The following is a 15,862-nucleotide window of genomic DNA, read 5'->3' as shown; positions in this document are numbered from 1 at the left end:
TATGCTTGAATATACACTTTGGAATGACAATAATGCTTTTAAACCAAAAGATTTTAGCACATGACATGGTAGTCAAATTTGCAAAAGTCTAATTTGAGTGAAAATTTATCAGTAAAGAAAAAACTATGGTGGGAGCTGTCGACACAACTTGGTTTTACTAATTTTTGTAATAAAGTACGTCAGAAAGACAACCAGGATGTTGCTACACAGCACCAAACTGGTATGATGGCATACCAACCTCCCCTTTTGCCACCAGCCTTCCCCACCTTGGCAAGACAGGCCCACAGAATGCTTCACCGATCTCATGGCAGTTCCTACTGCTACGTGTACGCAAGCCAAATAAGTAGCCTCGCTGCTACGCGATAGACTCTTACGCTAGGCCACCACACGCAGATTCCTTGCAACTCACTTAATCAGCTCACTTGCTCTCCTCGCTGAAGCTTCTCTCTATGGCATCTTCACACCCGTTTATGTAGCTAGATAGTTTCCCGGCTTTCTTGTGAAAAGCCAGCTTTTGAAAGCCCTGACATTCCATAAAAGCCAGCCCCTGCATTACTGGCCAATCACAGGAAAGTCTTAGATATTTACATAATATGCCACAATGCAATTATTAAATATTTAAAAATGAATTGGGTATCTAACATGGCAACATGAAATAAGTGTGTGCTGATATAAAATACGACAGCAGACCACAAGTCTCACATCCAATATAAGATTTATTGGCCATATTGCTGTGAAGAACAAAAAACTTCATTATAAACATCTGAGTGAACTATATATATTATCCCTAAATGTAGCACAAAAATACGAAATATAATACACCAAGAAAGATATTACAAAAATAAAATGAGAAATCTTGTTATAGTAAAACTATGCATAGCACATCTAATGCTTGTTGATCTATGAATATGACATAAGCTTTCGCTGAATAAAAGGGAACATCTCCTTATCTATGAACACAGGCTATAATAGTAATGTTTAAAATTAGTACTTTTAATAAACAAATAGATAATTTAACATGAAAAGTTTCTTTCGAACTGATTGACTAAGAATACTCTGCCCGTCAACCTGACGTAATCACAGTGTACAGGCTACTTAGCATATGGACCATCAAAAAAGAGTTATCTACTTATGGAGACAATATGAGATAACTTCTTAAAGTTCTCTTAACAGATCAGGGCTGGATATTTATGCAATTACTATTTAATATGACATAGAAAGTGTTATTAGTTTCTATAATAGGGTACAAAAATAAAATTGTTATATCGTGAAAATTGAGGAAAAAAATTCCTTTTAATTTCAAATAGTTCATGACCTTTAAACAAGTGAGACATTGTTGCTGGCGGGAACCATCAGAACATTTCTTCCAAAGGTAACATGACTCCAACTAATTTAGGAATGTCAATATTGTACAGCCATATGACACGCAAACTTTTACTCTTTAGTCTGATTAAGCTATAAGGCTTTCAATCAGTTAGCTCATGCGCAGACACAAAAATTTATGATGAGGACCCACTCGGAATGAAGTATGAAGAGGGGGAGATATTCACCCCTCAAATATTGACGTATCTTAAAGCGCATTATCAGTTTTTGCGTCAGTGTCTACATGATTATGCTAGCCTCTCCGTATCTCTAGATGTCTCCAAGTCTCTCGGTGTTTCCATATCTCTAGGTGTTTCTGTGTTATCTACATTTTGGAGCCTCCTGTGATCGGACAAAGCAGTGTGTTTGAACAGCAAAAAAAGACTTGGCTCATCAACAGCACTTAATACCGGTATAATATAGTAATACAGTATAATAATACATAGTATTGTTTAGTCATCACACTTGTAGAGTTTTCTTATGGTCTAAAATCATATAAAATTTGCAAGCACATAAAATTATATTAAAATATTAAACAATATAAAATTATACAATTTAAATAAAAATATATTAAAATATTAAACAATATTAAATTATATAATTTAAACAAAATTATATTAAAATATTAAACAATATTAAATGATATAATTTAAATAAAATTATATTAAAATATTAAACAATATTAAATTATATAATTCATATAAAATTATATGAAAATATATTAAATATTAAACAATATTAAAATATATTATATAATATATATAATATATTTTAATATTAATAAATAATAATATAATAATTAATAATATATTATATAAAACTATATAATATATTTATATAAAATTATTAAAACCGTTAATTAATATTTCATTTTAACACTTGTGATATTCCGAGCGATGTCCAGTATGACCTAAACTAATGCGTTGACTTGTTTAGTATTCATAAAAAAGTATATAGATTTAGTATCCACAAACAAGTATTAACTTTTGCCAACTTTAGTTAGAAATTCTTTACCGTTTAATTGATATACAACTAGTTAATGAGAAACAAGCCTAACAATAGCCATTAGTTTTAAGTTAGCAGAATGTTTTAGCTTCATGGTAGCATGAACGATTCAGAGGGAAATATACTACAGATGGTAGCTTGAGCTAGTACAAGTGGCCTTTACTAACTGATACAAAATAGGTAAGAAAAGAAGAGCCCGTTGCCTGTGACCAAGAAAACAGAAGTATACGAACTTAACACTAGACACTATGGAATGGTTAGTGCAATGGGAGAGGAAATAAGGAATATTAACATAGGTAAACAATAAACCTAAGTAAAGGAAACACCACGGATCTGGATAACTCAAGAAGGTTGGCCTACCTTATTTCGAGTTTATATATATTCCGTTTGTACTTGCTGCAAGAAAAGGTAAACAATAGTTCTACAACAGGCGCCAAAGCAGGGCTATTGCAGAGGTTAGTAGATAATTAGACACAGAAGCATTCTCTAATGTCAGGAGCAAGCAATGCGCTGGCTGGTCAGTTTAATGATCAACTTATACCAAAACTTTAGGAAACTTTATCAGAAAGTTTCGGTAATTTCCTATTATTTGTGATTGCTTTTCATGTTTGAAGTGAGCTGACGGCTGGATGTTTTAAGATTACAGTTGACAAATCTTGATGGCGGTTGAAATGGCCAGAAGAAAAATACATGCAAAATGACGTCACTAGTTGCTATCGTTGCTATAGGCCAGCTATGCCAAATGGCGGATCTAGATCCGGATCTTTGTAGTTTTTTTGTGGATCTTTCAAGTTGCCTGTCAAAAAGATTTTTTGAAGTACTTTTTTAAAATCTGGCTTAAAAATTTTTTTTGTAAAATTTTCTTAGAATTTTTGAAAATTCATTGTTTTCAGCAATGAATTTTGTTAAAAGCAATCATAGGACACGACTCACAAAAACTGATCTCCATGAACTTTAAGAGTCACTAAAAATAGCAAAAAACCGCATTTTAACAGTATTATGAAGTCAAAACCCACTCACCGTTTTTCTCACTGATATCAGACATATTTATAGTTGCACATTCATTCATTGATTTATAGTCAAATTATTTATATAAGCAGAAAAATTTTCAAATCGTATTTGGGGCCTTATTTTAAGATGTGCATTAGCAAGTGCATGTTTATGTATGGTAAAATATAAAAATTCACATCTTCAGTTCATTGGGGATCCTTAATGCGTCGGGTTCGGCTGTAACGGATCATGGCCGAAATTATTTGGCCATCCCTGCTATTGGCTATTGCTTTCAAGTTGCAGTGTTACGTGCCGCCATAGACCTCCCAAGTCTTCAGTTTGTGTCGTGGACAGGAATTTGACAAATAGCTACTCGTAAAACCTATGTGTTCTATTTTTCAACCCTTCTCCCATTGTGGCGCTAAATAGAGGTGGCGTTCAAATAAAGATGGCGTTCAAATACAGGTTTTACGGTAAGTGTAGTAACCGTCTAGCCTAAGTTTCGTAAAGAGGTTGGGCTTAAATACTTTGCAGTCAACTAGTTTAGGCATTAATCAAAGTTTATCAGTTTAGTTTTTCAAATGCTGTCCTTATTATAAACAGATAACCTTACAAATGCTGTAAGATGGCTTGAGAAATGTTTTTATGATACAAAGTTAAAAACCCAAAGGCCTAATAAATGAAAAAGTGTTCAGTTACAGTTACATGAAAAGTTGAACAGTAAAATCCAGTCAGAGCCCGTAAGGTTAATAGGGTATATATGGGGTTGCTGTGAAGTCAGCTGAGATGAGCGGTTGTGCGACAGATTTATGCCGACCTAGTAAATCTATACTACCCACCAAAAGCAACCTCGGCCTCGTATTTAGGAATCAACACGCAAAGCTTTGTCAAAAGCCTTTAAACAATATTCACAACTTGCCTCTCTCTGCGCCTGGTTGAGGTAGTTCTATTACCCCTTCTAAACCTGCGCAGAGCCAGTACCCCTTCCTTCTTTATCCTTTGTTCATATTCATGCAGTAATGACAACTCCGAATATCAATATTAGAAAGCCAGTATGATAATTATTACAACTAAATAAGAATCTCTGGCTATTCAAACAAAAAACAAGATGACTTTATACAACATGAAGTATGCAGTTTTAAAGAAAAAACTGAATTTTTATGACACATCTATTGGAGGTTACAAAACAGTTGGTTTGATATTTTTGGTTTAGAAAAAAATTCAAATAACTAATGGCAAGAGAACAGCAAACGACAAAACTGTCAATGCATTAGAAAATTGTACAGGTGCTGTAGAGCTGCTAATCCAATAGCGAGTTACCTATACAGGTGCTGAAGGGCTGCCAATGCATCGATGAGTTGTGTAAGTGCTGTAGAACTGCCATCGCATTGACAAGTTGTACAGGTGCTTTAAGACTGCCAATGCGTTGACAAGTTGTACAGGTGTTGTACAGGTGTTGCACAACTGCCAATGCATTGACAAGTTGTACATACAGGTGCTGTAGGGCTGCCAATGCATTAACAAGTTGTGCAGATGCTGTAAAACTGCTAATGCATGGACAAGTGGTACAGGTGCTGTGGGACTGCTAATGCATTGTCATGTCATACAGGTGCTGTAGGACTGCCAACGCATTGACATGTTGTACAGGTGCTATAGGACTGCCAACGCGTGTTAACATTCCTAATAACGCAACTATACACCTCAATTTTATTTCCTGTAAAAGCAACTATTAGTGTTTAATACTGAAGCTTTATAAGTATAACAGATTATAATTTTGGACCAAAATGACGTAAATAAGTAGAAACCTGAAAGAGAATTAGTACATAGACTTACTTCCAATAGCATATGAAGAGTAGAGCTACTATCAGCAGAAATACCGTAAGACCGAAGACGGCAAAGAGAACGTAGACCCACATGGGAAGATCTACCGTAAGAGCTGCCGTCGCTCCAACTACAACAATAACATGAAGTACTTATCACTAGTACAATAATAAACACTAGCTAGTTGCTTAGAAAAAGTTTATTATCGATCAATTTTATTGGCTGTCAAGGAGAAACTCGATCAAAAGAAATTTGATGCTATATATATATAAAGTAGAAGCTTGTTTGTAGTTGTATAAGCAGATATACCCAAAAGAAAAATACAACCTCAATTTTTAATTTTTATTTTTCATTCCATTCTTTTATTTTTGTTCAGCGAAAATGTGGATCATTATATTTTCCGTCTATTCTAGGCAGCCCCTACTATTACGAAATCATATTTAGCGTCATTTTTATTCCCAAAGATATTTTTTCGGTCCAACGCCCCTTAGGGGTGGTAACCCCAAATTATTTTGACCAACAACCTGAAATAAGTAGCAAAGAAAACTAAATACAAATGTTCAGACAGATTGTTTAATTAAAAGTCAGTTTCAATAGAGGAAATACCCACGGACAAATGAGCCAAAATATATACAGTATAGATTTGCAGCGGTTGAGAGAAAAGGGCAGTTATAATGGAAATTCATGCAGCTCGTTGGGTGGAGATTCAGGTCCTAATTTTCATCAGTATAGAGTTACATGTATTTACTTTTGATAACAATCACACCTGATAGTTTACACCTGACAGCAGCACAAAGGCAATCAAACCTCTCCTTATGATCACCTCTGCTTACAAATTCATTAATATACTATAATAAATTTGAGCATATACTGGTTTGAACATACAAAGTGATTTCCAACACAGTATGTCAAAATGATTTTTAAGGAAAAAAAATTGTTAAAATAAAATGGAAACCATAAAAATAATACCGAATAAAAAAATTACGGTTATTCAATTTTTACATATAATTTAGGTTTTTATATTCAGTTGTTTATAGTTTTCAATAAAAATTTTTTTACAGTTATATATAGTTTACTAGCAAAAAGCTTGGCTATCACGGGATTTCTTACATTTTAATCAGAAAGCCCAAAGGTGGCTGTTTAAGAAACTGGTTATCAGAAACCAGACAGAGTTTTGAAACCTAATATTTTAACCAACCTGATGGAAGACAAGGAGCGTGTTAAATTTGTATAAAAGCAGCCTTAAAAAGTTTAAATGCATAGCGTTCACGCAAACACAGACATACATACACAACGCCAAAGTGCGATTTATTAATAAATATTGAAGTATTTGTTGCTGTTCTGTGGAACAAATTATACAAATTACTATGTATTATTATAAGAACACTTGCTCCAACATACAACATTTGCTACATATGAAGTAAATTTCGAGACAGGTTAACTTTCTATATTTAACAGAAACAAACCAGCCACATGACACAAGAGAACAGGTGCCTACCAGAGGGGAGTATAGTTGAATCGGTCTGAATGGGAGAGGTTGTTCCAACTCCTGTGATAGATGACTGGCCTCCACCAGAAGTGAATGACTGAGAGGCAGAGCTGGATGGTGTGACAGTTATATTAGTTGTGACAGATCCAGCAGCTGTACTTTCTGATACGGTTGAGTCAGTTGAGAGCAGAGTTGATGGAATGGTAGATGTAACTACAGCTATCGTAGAACCGGTATTATTGCTGGACAGACTCGTAGATGGATTGACAGCTCCGGTAGGACGGTTGCTAGTCCCATCTGACTGTTGACTAGCGGTTGAGTCATTGTTTCCCACCGTAGACAGTGGTCTATTTGAACTAGCGGTGCTAAACGATGGGCTTTGGCCAAGCCGTGTTGTTAGATCTGTTCTAGAACTAACGCTAGGAGATGTAATAGTGTTACTACCAGGTGACGAACCACCACTGCTGTCAAGTGACACAGTGTTACTACTATCCATGGACACACTGCTGACGTCAGGTGACACACTGCCACTACTACTGGATGACAGAGTGTTACTGCTACCCGGGGACCTAGTGGTGCTACTATCAGGGGACACTGGGTTAGCACCGCTGCTGCCAGGAGATGTAATACCGCTGCTGCCAAGAGATGTAATACCGCTGCTGCTAGGAGATGTCAGGCCATTACTGACAGGTGATATAGTTCTACTAGTGTTTGGTAACATAGTGCTGCTAGTGCCAGATGATACGATTACGCTACTGTCAGACAAAGTAGATACACTGTCAGATAATGTAGAACCACTACTGTCAGGTGTCACAGGGCTGCTACTATCAGGTGCCACAGGATTACTACTGTCAGGTGTCACAGGATTGCTACTGTCAGGTAATGTAGGAACACTACTGTCAGGTGATGCTGGTACACTACTGTCAGGTGATGTAGGACCACTACTGTCAGGTAATGTAGAACCATTATTGTCAGGTGTCACAGGGCTGTTACTGTCAGGTGTCACAGTATTGCTACTGTCAGGTGATGTAGGGATACTACTGTCAGGTGATGCTGGTACACTACTGTCAGTTGATGTAGGACTACTACTGTCAGGTAATGTAGGACTGCTACTGTCAGGTGTCACAGAGCCACCACTGCCAGGTGATGTTGTGCTGCTAATTCCTGAAACTGTTGATAAACTTGTGCTAACTGAGATTGTGGTTTGTTCGCTGCTAGCTATCGGATTGCTATGAGGTACTGTTGACTGATCATCTATAGAAGGGGTTAGTGCAGTAAGTGTACTAGTTTCACTAGAAAGTGTGCTGACGTCTGACCCAATTGTAGTTATCTGGGTGACATTAGCTGTTGTAATGATAGAAGAATGAGAAATAGCCGTAGTGCCGGAAGCCACTCGGGAAACAGGAGTTGTTGATCCCTGGCTAGCACCGACCACTACAGTAGAAACAGTTCGGTTGGGATAGGAATAAGTTGACAGTGTTGTGAAAGAAGAGCTGAGAGCAGTGGCAGCACTTGAAGGTGTTTGCGCGGGTGAAGATGAACGCGGTTGAGAAACGCTTGAATTTGACGATGCAGTCATGGTTGTTATTATTGTAGAACTACTATCAGGAGCGGTCTCTCCGGTTGCTTTTTCTGTTGGAGAATCAGTTACATTTTTTGTTACAGTTGTGCTTGGACCAGTTCCAGAAACTTGACTTCCTGTTGACAACGTTGTAAGAACAGGTAGTAGAGTGTTGTCTCTTGTACTGATATCTGTACTTCCGGTGGTTGGTGCAGCAGCTCCAGTTAGTATAGTTATACTTATACTAGAAGAGGCTGCAGTCTCTGTAAGCGATACTGTACTTTCTCCAGATGGAGCACGACTACCTGTTAAAGGAGTTGCAGTCCCTGCAGAAGATGTGCTACTAGTTGGTGTCGCTGCAGTTCCGGAAGATAAACCTGTACTGATAGTCGGTAAATTAGTTTCAGCTGAAGCCGAAGATACGGCAGTCGATGAAGCGGCTCTTTGAGTCGACAAGTTGTCATTTGGAGGACCTGTAGTCGCCTTAGAATTTGCGATTGTAGCTGATGTGGTGTCCGGAAGTGATGGAGTAGTGAAGTAATCTGGTGATGGCATTTCTAACAATGGCGGTCGCCAATTCATAGTAACTGTCAAACAACATAGACATGTCAAGTGCGACATGTGAAATGTCAAGTGTGACATGTGACATTTCACAAGCGCTAACATATAGGGTTCAGCAAGTCTAATATGACAACTATTTGCAACTTAAACTATCCTCGCTGTGAGTTACAACTGAATCAAACTAATACAGAACTCATTTGACAGATTTTAGATTTATTGACAGCTAGCAGCAATCTGCATTTCTATGGCCCTTCAAAGCACACAAGTATTGTTGGGCAACAGTACGAAATAAGATGGATACAAACCATAAAACAACAATTTAACAGTGTCAAATCCAACACATTACTTGCTATAAAAGGTGGAGGTCATTTTTACTAAAAAGATAAGTCCAGCAAATTACTCCACATTAGAAAGCATCAGACAATCTTACCTCCACATTGAAAAGCATCGGATAATCTTACCTTCATATTAAAAAGCATTGGACAATCTTACCTCCATATTAAAAAGCGCCAGACAATCTTACCTCTACATCAAAAACCATCAGACAATCTTACATCCACATTAAAAACCATCAGACAATCTTACATCCACATTAAAAAGCATCAGACAATCTTACCTCCACATTGAAAGAGCAAAAACACCCAGTCATTAGTTTTATTGCATCCTGGGAGCTCAAACTTTGGCACTGTGAACCAGCAGTAGGGTTGATAGTTACATCTATTCTGAATAGTCTAACAAAATACACAATGCACAATAATAATAATAAATTAATAATAATAATAATTATAGAACAAGCACAGACACAGGAGGGAAAAGTTATGAAACACGGGGTAAACCAAAGGGGGTCTTCAAAAGACAGTAAATATGAAAACTATTCTTATAGTTCAACTGAAAACTTACTGAAAACCTATAGCTAGTTCAACGATATAGCGAGATAGTGATATTAGCATTGGCTTAGGTTTAATATATGACCTTTGACCTAGATTTACAATAATGTACTAGCTTTGACTTTGGTTTGCAATACTGTACTTGCTTTGACCTAGATTTACAATACTCTACTAGCTTTGACCTAGCTTTGCAAAATTAGCCTAGCTTTGACCTAGATTTACAATACTGTGCTAGCCTTGACCTAGATTTAATATTTGAGCTCAGACCGATATATCTATATATTAGAGTAGACTTAAAATGGTAGAAAATGGTCACGCCTTATCTGGCGTGCTATTTATTGATTCAGCGCTTGAGAGAGGAGAGGATGGAGGCCTCTGTCATACCACCCATTCCTAACAACTCGGGCAATCTTGTAGCAAAAATGAAGCTATTAATATTAAGGTCCATATAGCCTTGGCAGCCATAATGATAAATTTCAAAAAACTTCTGCTTTCTCGGATTATGCATGAGGGGAAAATGCCTGGTTCTTCCGGAAAATTTTGATTTTTTCGTTTTACAGGTAGCAATTTCTACTGGCAGCGAGAAGTGACGCTGATCTGTGATAGTTTGATTAGCTAATAATACATAGTTTGATAATATGTAGAGGTATTCACGAAACTGGTTAGATAATTTGTCCACAATTTGTTATGGTACCAGAGTTGTTAATCGACAGATCATGTTCACCACAACTAAAGAACTAGCCCGGGTACCTACACCTATTAGCCTGGGTACAATGGAAAATACAATAAAAAGCTAGTTTAACGTCATAAACGACCCTGAAAAATGTCAACAGGACTCAAGATAAAAGCCTTACTCAATTTCCAAGTGTACTTGAAAAACTCAGGCTTGATACAATACTTGATACAATAAAAGGTTTCTGAAAATCGCTAAAATATGTTGAATTTTGTATTCTGTCTTCTCGTATTGGAAAGGGTTCAGTTTATTAAACGAGCCAACAACTTGGACAGCATCTTTACTCACCTCTAAAAATAGGTTTTCTTTTTCATAATATTTACAGTCGCCCTCTCGTGGGAAACACGTATCGCTGACATTGAATGGCTGCCTCTTGGCACCCCAGATCAGTCCTTTTCCTACCCATATGACATGATCAGGTTTGTCGCAGACAAAAAGCTGAGGCTTGCCACTGCAGTACGCCGCTTGTACTTTGTACATAATCGTGTCATCTACAAAAAAACACTGACTCGAGATCAAGTTTTCCCGATTTTGGATAAAGTTAGAAGCAACTTGGTTTTCTATATTTACTATGCCAATACATGCCAATACCTTTCTATACAGCCATTTATTACAGAAAAATGAACTGCCAGCCCTCACACAACATATCAGTAAACTAAAAAATAAAGAGTTTAACTAGCTTCTCAACAGCTGATGGCCAATGGGCTAAAAAACACTGAACCAAGGTCAGACAACTACACATTCTAGCGAGCTGTTTGTCATACAGTATGCCAGTTTGCTAAAGGTAAACGCTGAAGACTACGAAAGATCAAACCATTACAGCAGAAGTACAGCACATTGTGAGTAACAATGCAACCACAGCACGAACATTACATTCTGTATTCGGAAACAATGAAAGTTTTAAATAACATGCTGAGATATTCTTGATTAGTGCTGTTTTCAAAGTAGTCATACTTTTACCATAGATCTTCATGGCTAGTATACTAGTATGTTATCAGGATACCAAGGATATTCATTGCTAGTATACTAGTATATTATCAGAATACCAAGGATCTTCATTGCTAGTATACTAGTATGTTATCAGGATACCAAGGATCTGCGTTGCTAGTATACTAGTATGTTATCAGGATACTAAGGAAGTAATTGCTAGTATACTAGTATGTTATCAGGATACCAAGGATGTAATTGCTAGTATACTAGTATGTTATCAGGATACCAAGGATCTTCATTGCTAGTATACTAGTATGTTATCAGGATACCATAGATCTTCACGGCTAGTATACTAGTATGTTATCAGGATACCATAGATCTTCATGGCTAGTATACTAGTATGTTATCAGGATACCAAGGATGTAATTGCTAGTATACTAGTATGTTATCAGGATACCATAGATCTTCATGGCTAGTATACTAGTATGTTATCAGGATACCAAGGATATTCATTGCTAGTATACTAGTATGTTATCAGGATACCATAGATATTCATTGCTAGTATACTAGTATGTTATCAGGATACCAAGGATCTTCATTGCTAGTATACTAGTATGTTATCAGGATACCATAGATATTCATTGCTAGCATACTAGTATGTTATCAGGATACCAAGGATATTCATTGCTAGTATACTAGTATATTATCAGGATATCAAGGATCTTCATTGCTAGTCAAAAGAAGAGAACTTTTCTTCGTTAAATAACATACTCAAAGGATCTCTCTCAGGATAAACTTTGGTAGGTGACGTCAATCCAGGAATTGAAGTGACTGATTCTTGATTCGGATCTAAAGCATAAAAGATAACTAAGAATGAAAGTGAGTGTGACTCATCTTTCACCTTATAAAGTAGCTATTAGTCATATGAAAAAGTACAAAAACGAAAATTAAATGTCTAACAAAGCCAGATTTAAACTAGACATATGGAGATCTTCTGTTTAACTTGGTTTATACCTTGTTTGAAATCCGAGAACAATTATTATGTGTTGGGGTCACTATTTGATAACAAGCCTTAAATAAGGTGCGAGAACAGACACGGCAGTTGGTATTTCTAAGGCTGCTAGTTACTCAAACATAACTGTTCCAATACTACCAACATCTGTCTGACGCAGAAACGATAAACTGTCATAGATTGTCGCTACATGTACTTTACCCAACTATAACTTGTTATATAGTATAGATAATATAGCCTATGTATAAAAACATTTAACCAAATGGTAGGGTGACAATATCCTTTTAGTCATACATAATGTAGCAAAACAATATGGGCAAAACAGCCATCTTCTTGTATATCACTAAAAACACCAAACAACACATTTAGCAGATTAGCAGAAGTTTAAGAACACAAGCTACAAGACATTACTTTGAGAAGAAACGCTTATCAGCACACAACAACAGTAAGTAGGTTGTCGATGTGTTGGCACACTAAATGTCCATTCAGCTGTAAGTCGTACACAGTATGTAGGTAAGATGATACTTAGGCAGGAAATAGGCTCTTTGTGATTGAAGAGAATAAGATGTTAATTTTCACCAATACCAGTACAACTATTAGTTTAATTTCTAAACAACTAAAAATTATTGGAAAAAAACAGTTTTAGTAAAATTAATACATATTTTAAAAACTATTCCAAGTATTTAAAAAATACTTTGCTATGAGCAGGTTTTGATCCTGTAAGTTTTCTTCCATTAACTTTGACATGCATTTGAAATTGGATAATTTATACAAAAATCGTCGTACACCGCTAATTTTTTGCCATCACTTTACTGTGCATTCAAGTAGTGATTGCCTACCTCTAGTAGAACTCTTAGGAAACACAGTAGGGGCCTGTGGACCAGCAGTAACGCTCAAAGTCGGAGGTTTAGGGGTCGTAGTTATAGTGAGACTATCGAGGCCATTCGCGTGAGTTGAGCCGATGGACTTTGCATGGCTAGAGGTGGTGAAGTTAGAATTGAGTGAGTTAGTAAAAGCACCATTGTTAGACACCCCAGATACATTTACAGCCACTATACCGGATGGCAGATTCTCTGGCAGTTCTCCGCCAACAGCCATGCCCGCTGTAATACAGGCATTTAAAAGGTTGCTCACAGGTAAGTTGAAAGATAACTGTGTTACCAACAAATACTAAGGTTACTAAAGCCAAGACAAACATATAAATAGATGTGTACAGAATAAATTGGAATCAACATGCATAATTGAAAAGACATAACATTGTACTTTTCACAGAGTCAAGACATTTTGTGCAACTACAAGGAGAGAGACCCTTAGTTATGATTGACATCCACCTTCAGATCAGCTAACATGTATTATTCAAAGAAGTTGGAACATTAAATATAATCCAGAGTTAACATATTCGAACAATGATTATTTGGATAACGGTATTACAAGTAAAGAGTTGCCTCCTCTTGATGTATGAAATGTGTAATGCTAATTTCAAGCCAAGAAGACGATTACCATCCAAGCTGAGTGTTAGATATAGGTTGAATAGCGCTTCAAATGGAAGTGAACACTAGGGTCATTACTGAAATACTACAAAATAATTAATATTTTTAAGTAATAAGCAACAAAATGCAAATTCACAGCCACATATTTCCAGCTGTTAAAAGAGCTCCCTGAGTTCAAACGAGTGATCTTTCCAAATCTGCATTTTCTTATTCCTCCTATGCTAAAGGTTTATTGTACGTCGATTATAGGCTTTAAGATCTTTCATCGTTTGTGTCCTCATTATTTACATGACAGTTGCAAGTATTCAACTCATTTCAACTGTGATATGAAAAGGTTGCATACATCTAACAATTAGCTATTTTAAAAATATCATTGCTAGCTGCTTTAACAATCTTTTACCTAATATCCATTCTCTTAGCAGAGAAAGGTATTTTAAACACAATTTATCAAACCATTTATTGGATTTTAGTGGCTAATTGTTGCCTTTTTTATTTTACGATTCTTGTATGGCATAACTTAGGAAATATTTCACTTTGAAATAGAATTATTGCTAATAAAGTAATATATAATATAGTTATGAGATATTGGTCGACTAGCATGTCTTGGGTCGATTAGCATGTCATGGGTCGACTAGCATGCCGGAAAATGATTTCACACAGTGGACTTGCCTGCACAGTTAATTAGTAGAAATGCATAGTTGCTCTGTTGGTAGCCGCATTCAGGCAATACCTCCACAGGTATGTAGAATGTACAGGTATTCTTGTCTTCACAATTACCGATTAAAGTCTAAAATTGATTGATATATAGTACAGAATGATTATAATGGGCCTTCTCAGACATACCACAATGGCTTCTACCGGTATACTGCTCACCGTTTATCGTTAAAAATAGCAAGTAAAAAATAAGTCCATGTTTACGAACATATATAGGCATCAAAAACTGTTTGTCGGATCTCCAGAAAGTTTCCATACAGCGATAGTGTAGTGACACGCCCCATATGGTGATGTAATGCCAACATGGAAAAATCCGTGTCACTTTCATTCTGCCGTGATTCAGTGTCGCTGTTTGGAAGCGAAACACCCACGCGACGTCTTTGTGCCATAAAAATGACCTTGGCGATCAAGGGCGTCATATTTGTGCGAAAACATAGGTCTTGCTTTCCTTTTGCGTCATATGCAGACATATGCCTTGGTATAAGGCAACGCACCACCATCGCTCTACTATGAAAATATGATCTGCTTGTCAGCTTAGCATAGCACATTGACACTGGCACACCCAAATGTCGCTATACCATCGCTGTATGAAAATTTATTAACAGTCAATGAAAAATGCTTTCCATGCGAAAAGATGCATCCTGAGAAGAGATGCATCTTGGAAAAAGACGCACAGAGAATCTGAAAAATGACAAGTGAAAATATGGAAGTGTTGGCGATTGTAATAAATAAGATAACCATATGAAATCTGAACATATACCAGCCCGAAGATGAGCCGTCGTCCAGGAGAGTGCCAATTAAACGATAATCGAAAGCTTTTTTGAGTAACATGGTAAAATCTGACCGAGCATCAGTTATCACGCAACTTAGATGGATTCATACATATGGTGACAAATATACAAGTCACTGAGGGTACGTAAATAAGTATGCAAACAAAAAGCAATTGTCTGAGGATGTAGCAAGGAAAGACAACTCACATCAAGAAACGAGTTGTTAGTTTGATGTACATAGCAATCATCAATGCTGTATTTACATTGCTCTCCTTCAAGTGGAGAAGTTAGATTCGTCATAACTCCCCAGTTCATTCCCCTGCCAATCTTTATAGCGTTATTCGGCTCATTACAGGTGAACCTAAATACAACATAAAGGAAATACATCCAGCATGGAATGTATAGTCAAGATTGTAAGCGCAGTAGGCTCTGTTAAGCCATCACACACCCAAGCTTACCACGATTGGCTAATTACTTAAACAGACGGAAGCTGATTGGTTCATCACTAACACACCCGCAAGATGATTGGCTCACATA

At 36.6% G+C, this 15,862-nt stretch overlaps 1 protein-coding gene across 1 annotated transcript; it reads right to left on the bottom strand.

The window, feature by feature from the left end:
• Positions 1-727: 727 nt before the first annotated feature.
• On the bottom strand, positions 728-13,449 carry LOC137408695 (mucin-2-like). The gene is made up of 7 exons (XM_068095273.1): positions 13,191-13,449; positions 12,111-12,188; positions 10,733-10,900; positions 6,677-8,815; positions 5,191-5,308; positions 2,728-2,763; positions 728-1,704 (listed from the first exon to the last, which is right to left on the bottom strand). Exons 1-7 carry the CDS (start codon positions 13,447-13,449, stop codon positions 1,611-1,613), a joined length of 2,892 nt encoding a protein of 963 aa, XP_067951374.1. The 3' UTR covers positions 728-1,610.
• Positions 13,450-15,862: the final 2,413 nt, after the last annotated feature.

The sequence above is a fragment of the Watersipora subatra genome, chromosome 11 (assembly GCF_963576615.1).
Source record: "Watersipora subatra chromosome 11, tzWatSuba1.1, whole genome shotgun sequence".
NCBI classification, from domain to species: domain Eukaryota; kingdom Metazoa; phylum Bryozoa; class Gymnolaemata; order Cheilostomatida; family Watersiporidae; genus Watersipora; species Watersipora subatra.
The sequence above is the reverse complement of the archived record's forward strand: the minus strand, read 5'-3'. Positions and strand labels throughout refer to the sequence as shown.

Coding starts and splice junctions, on each gene's coding strand:
- LOC137408695 (XM_068095273.1), bottom strand. CDS start 13,449: ATGGCTGTTGGCGGAGAACTGCCAGAGAATCTGCCATCCGGTATAGTG. Junction 8,816..10,732: donor TTTCCCACGAGAGGGCGACT/GTAAATATTATG, acceptor GTTGTTTGACAG/TTACTATGAATTGGCGACCG. Junction 5,309..6,676: donor TTCAACTATACTCCCCTCTG/GTAGGCACCTGT, acceptor TTATTGTTGTAG/TTGGAGCGACGGCAGCTCTT.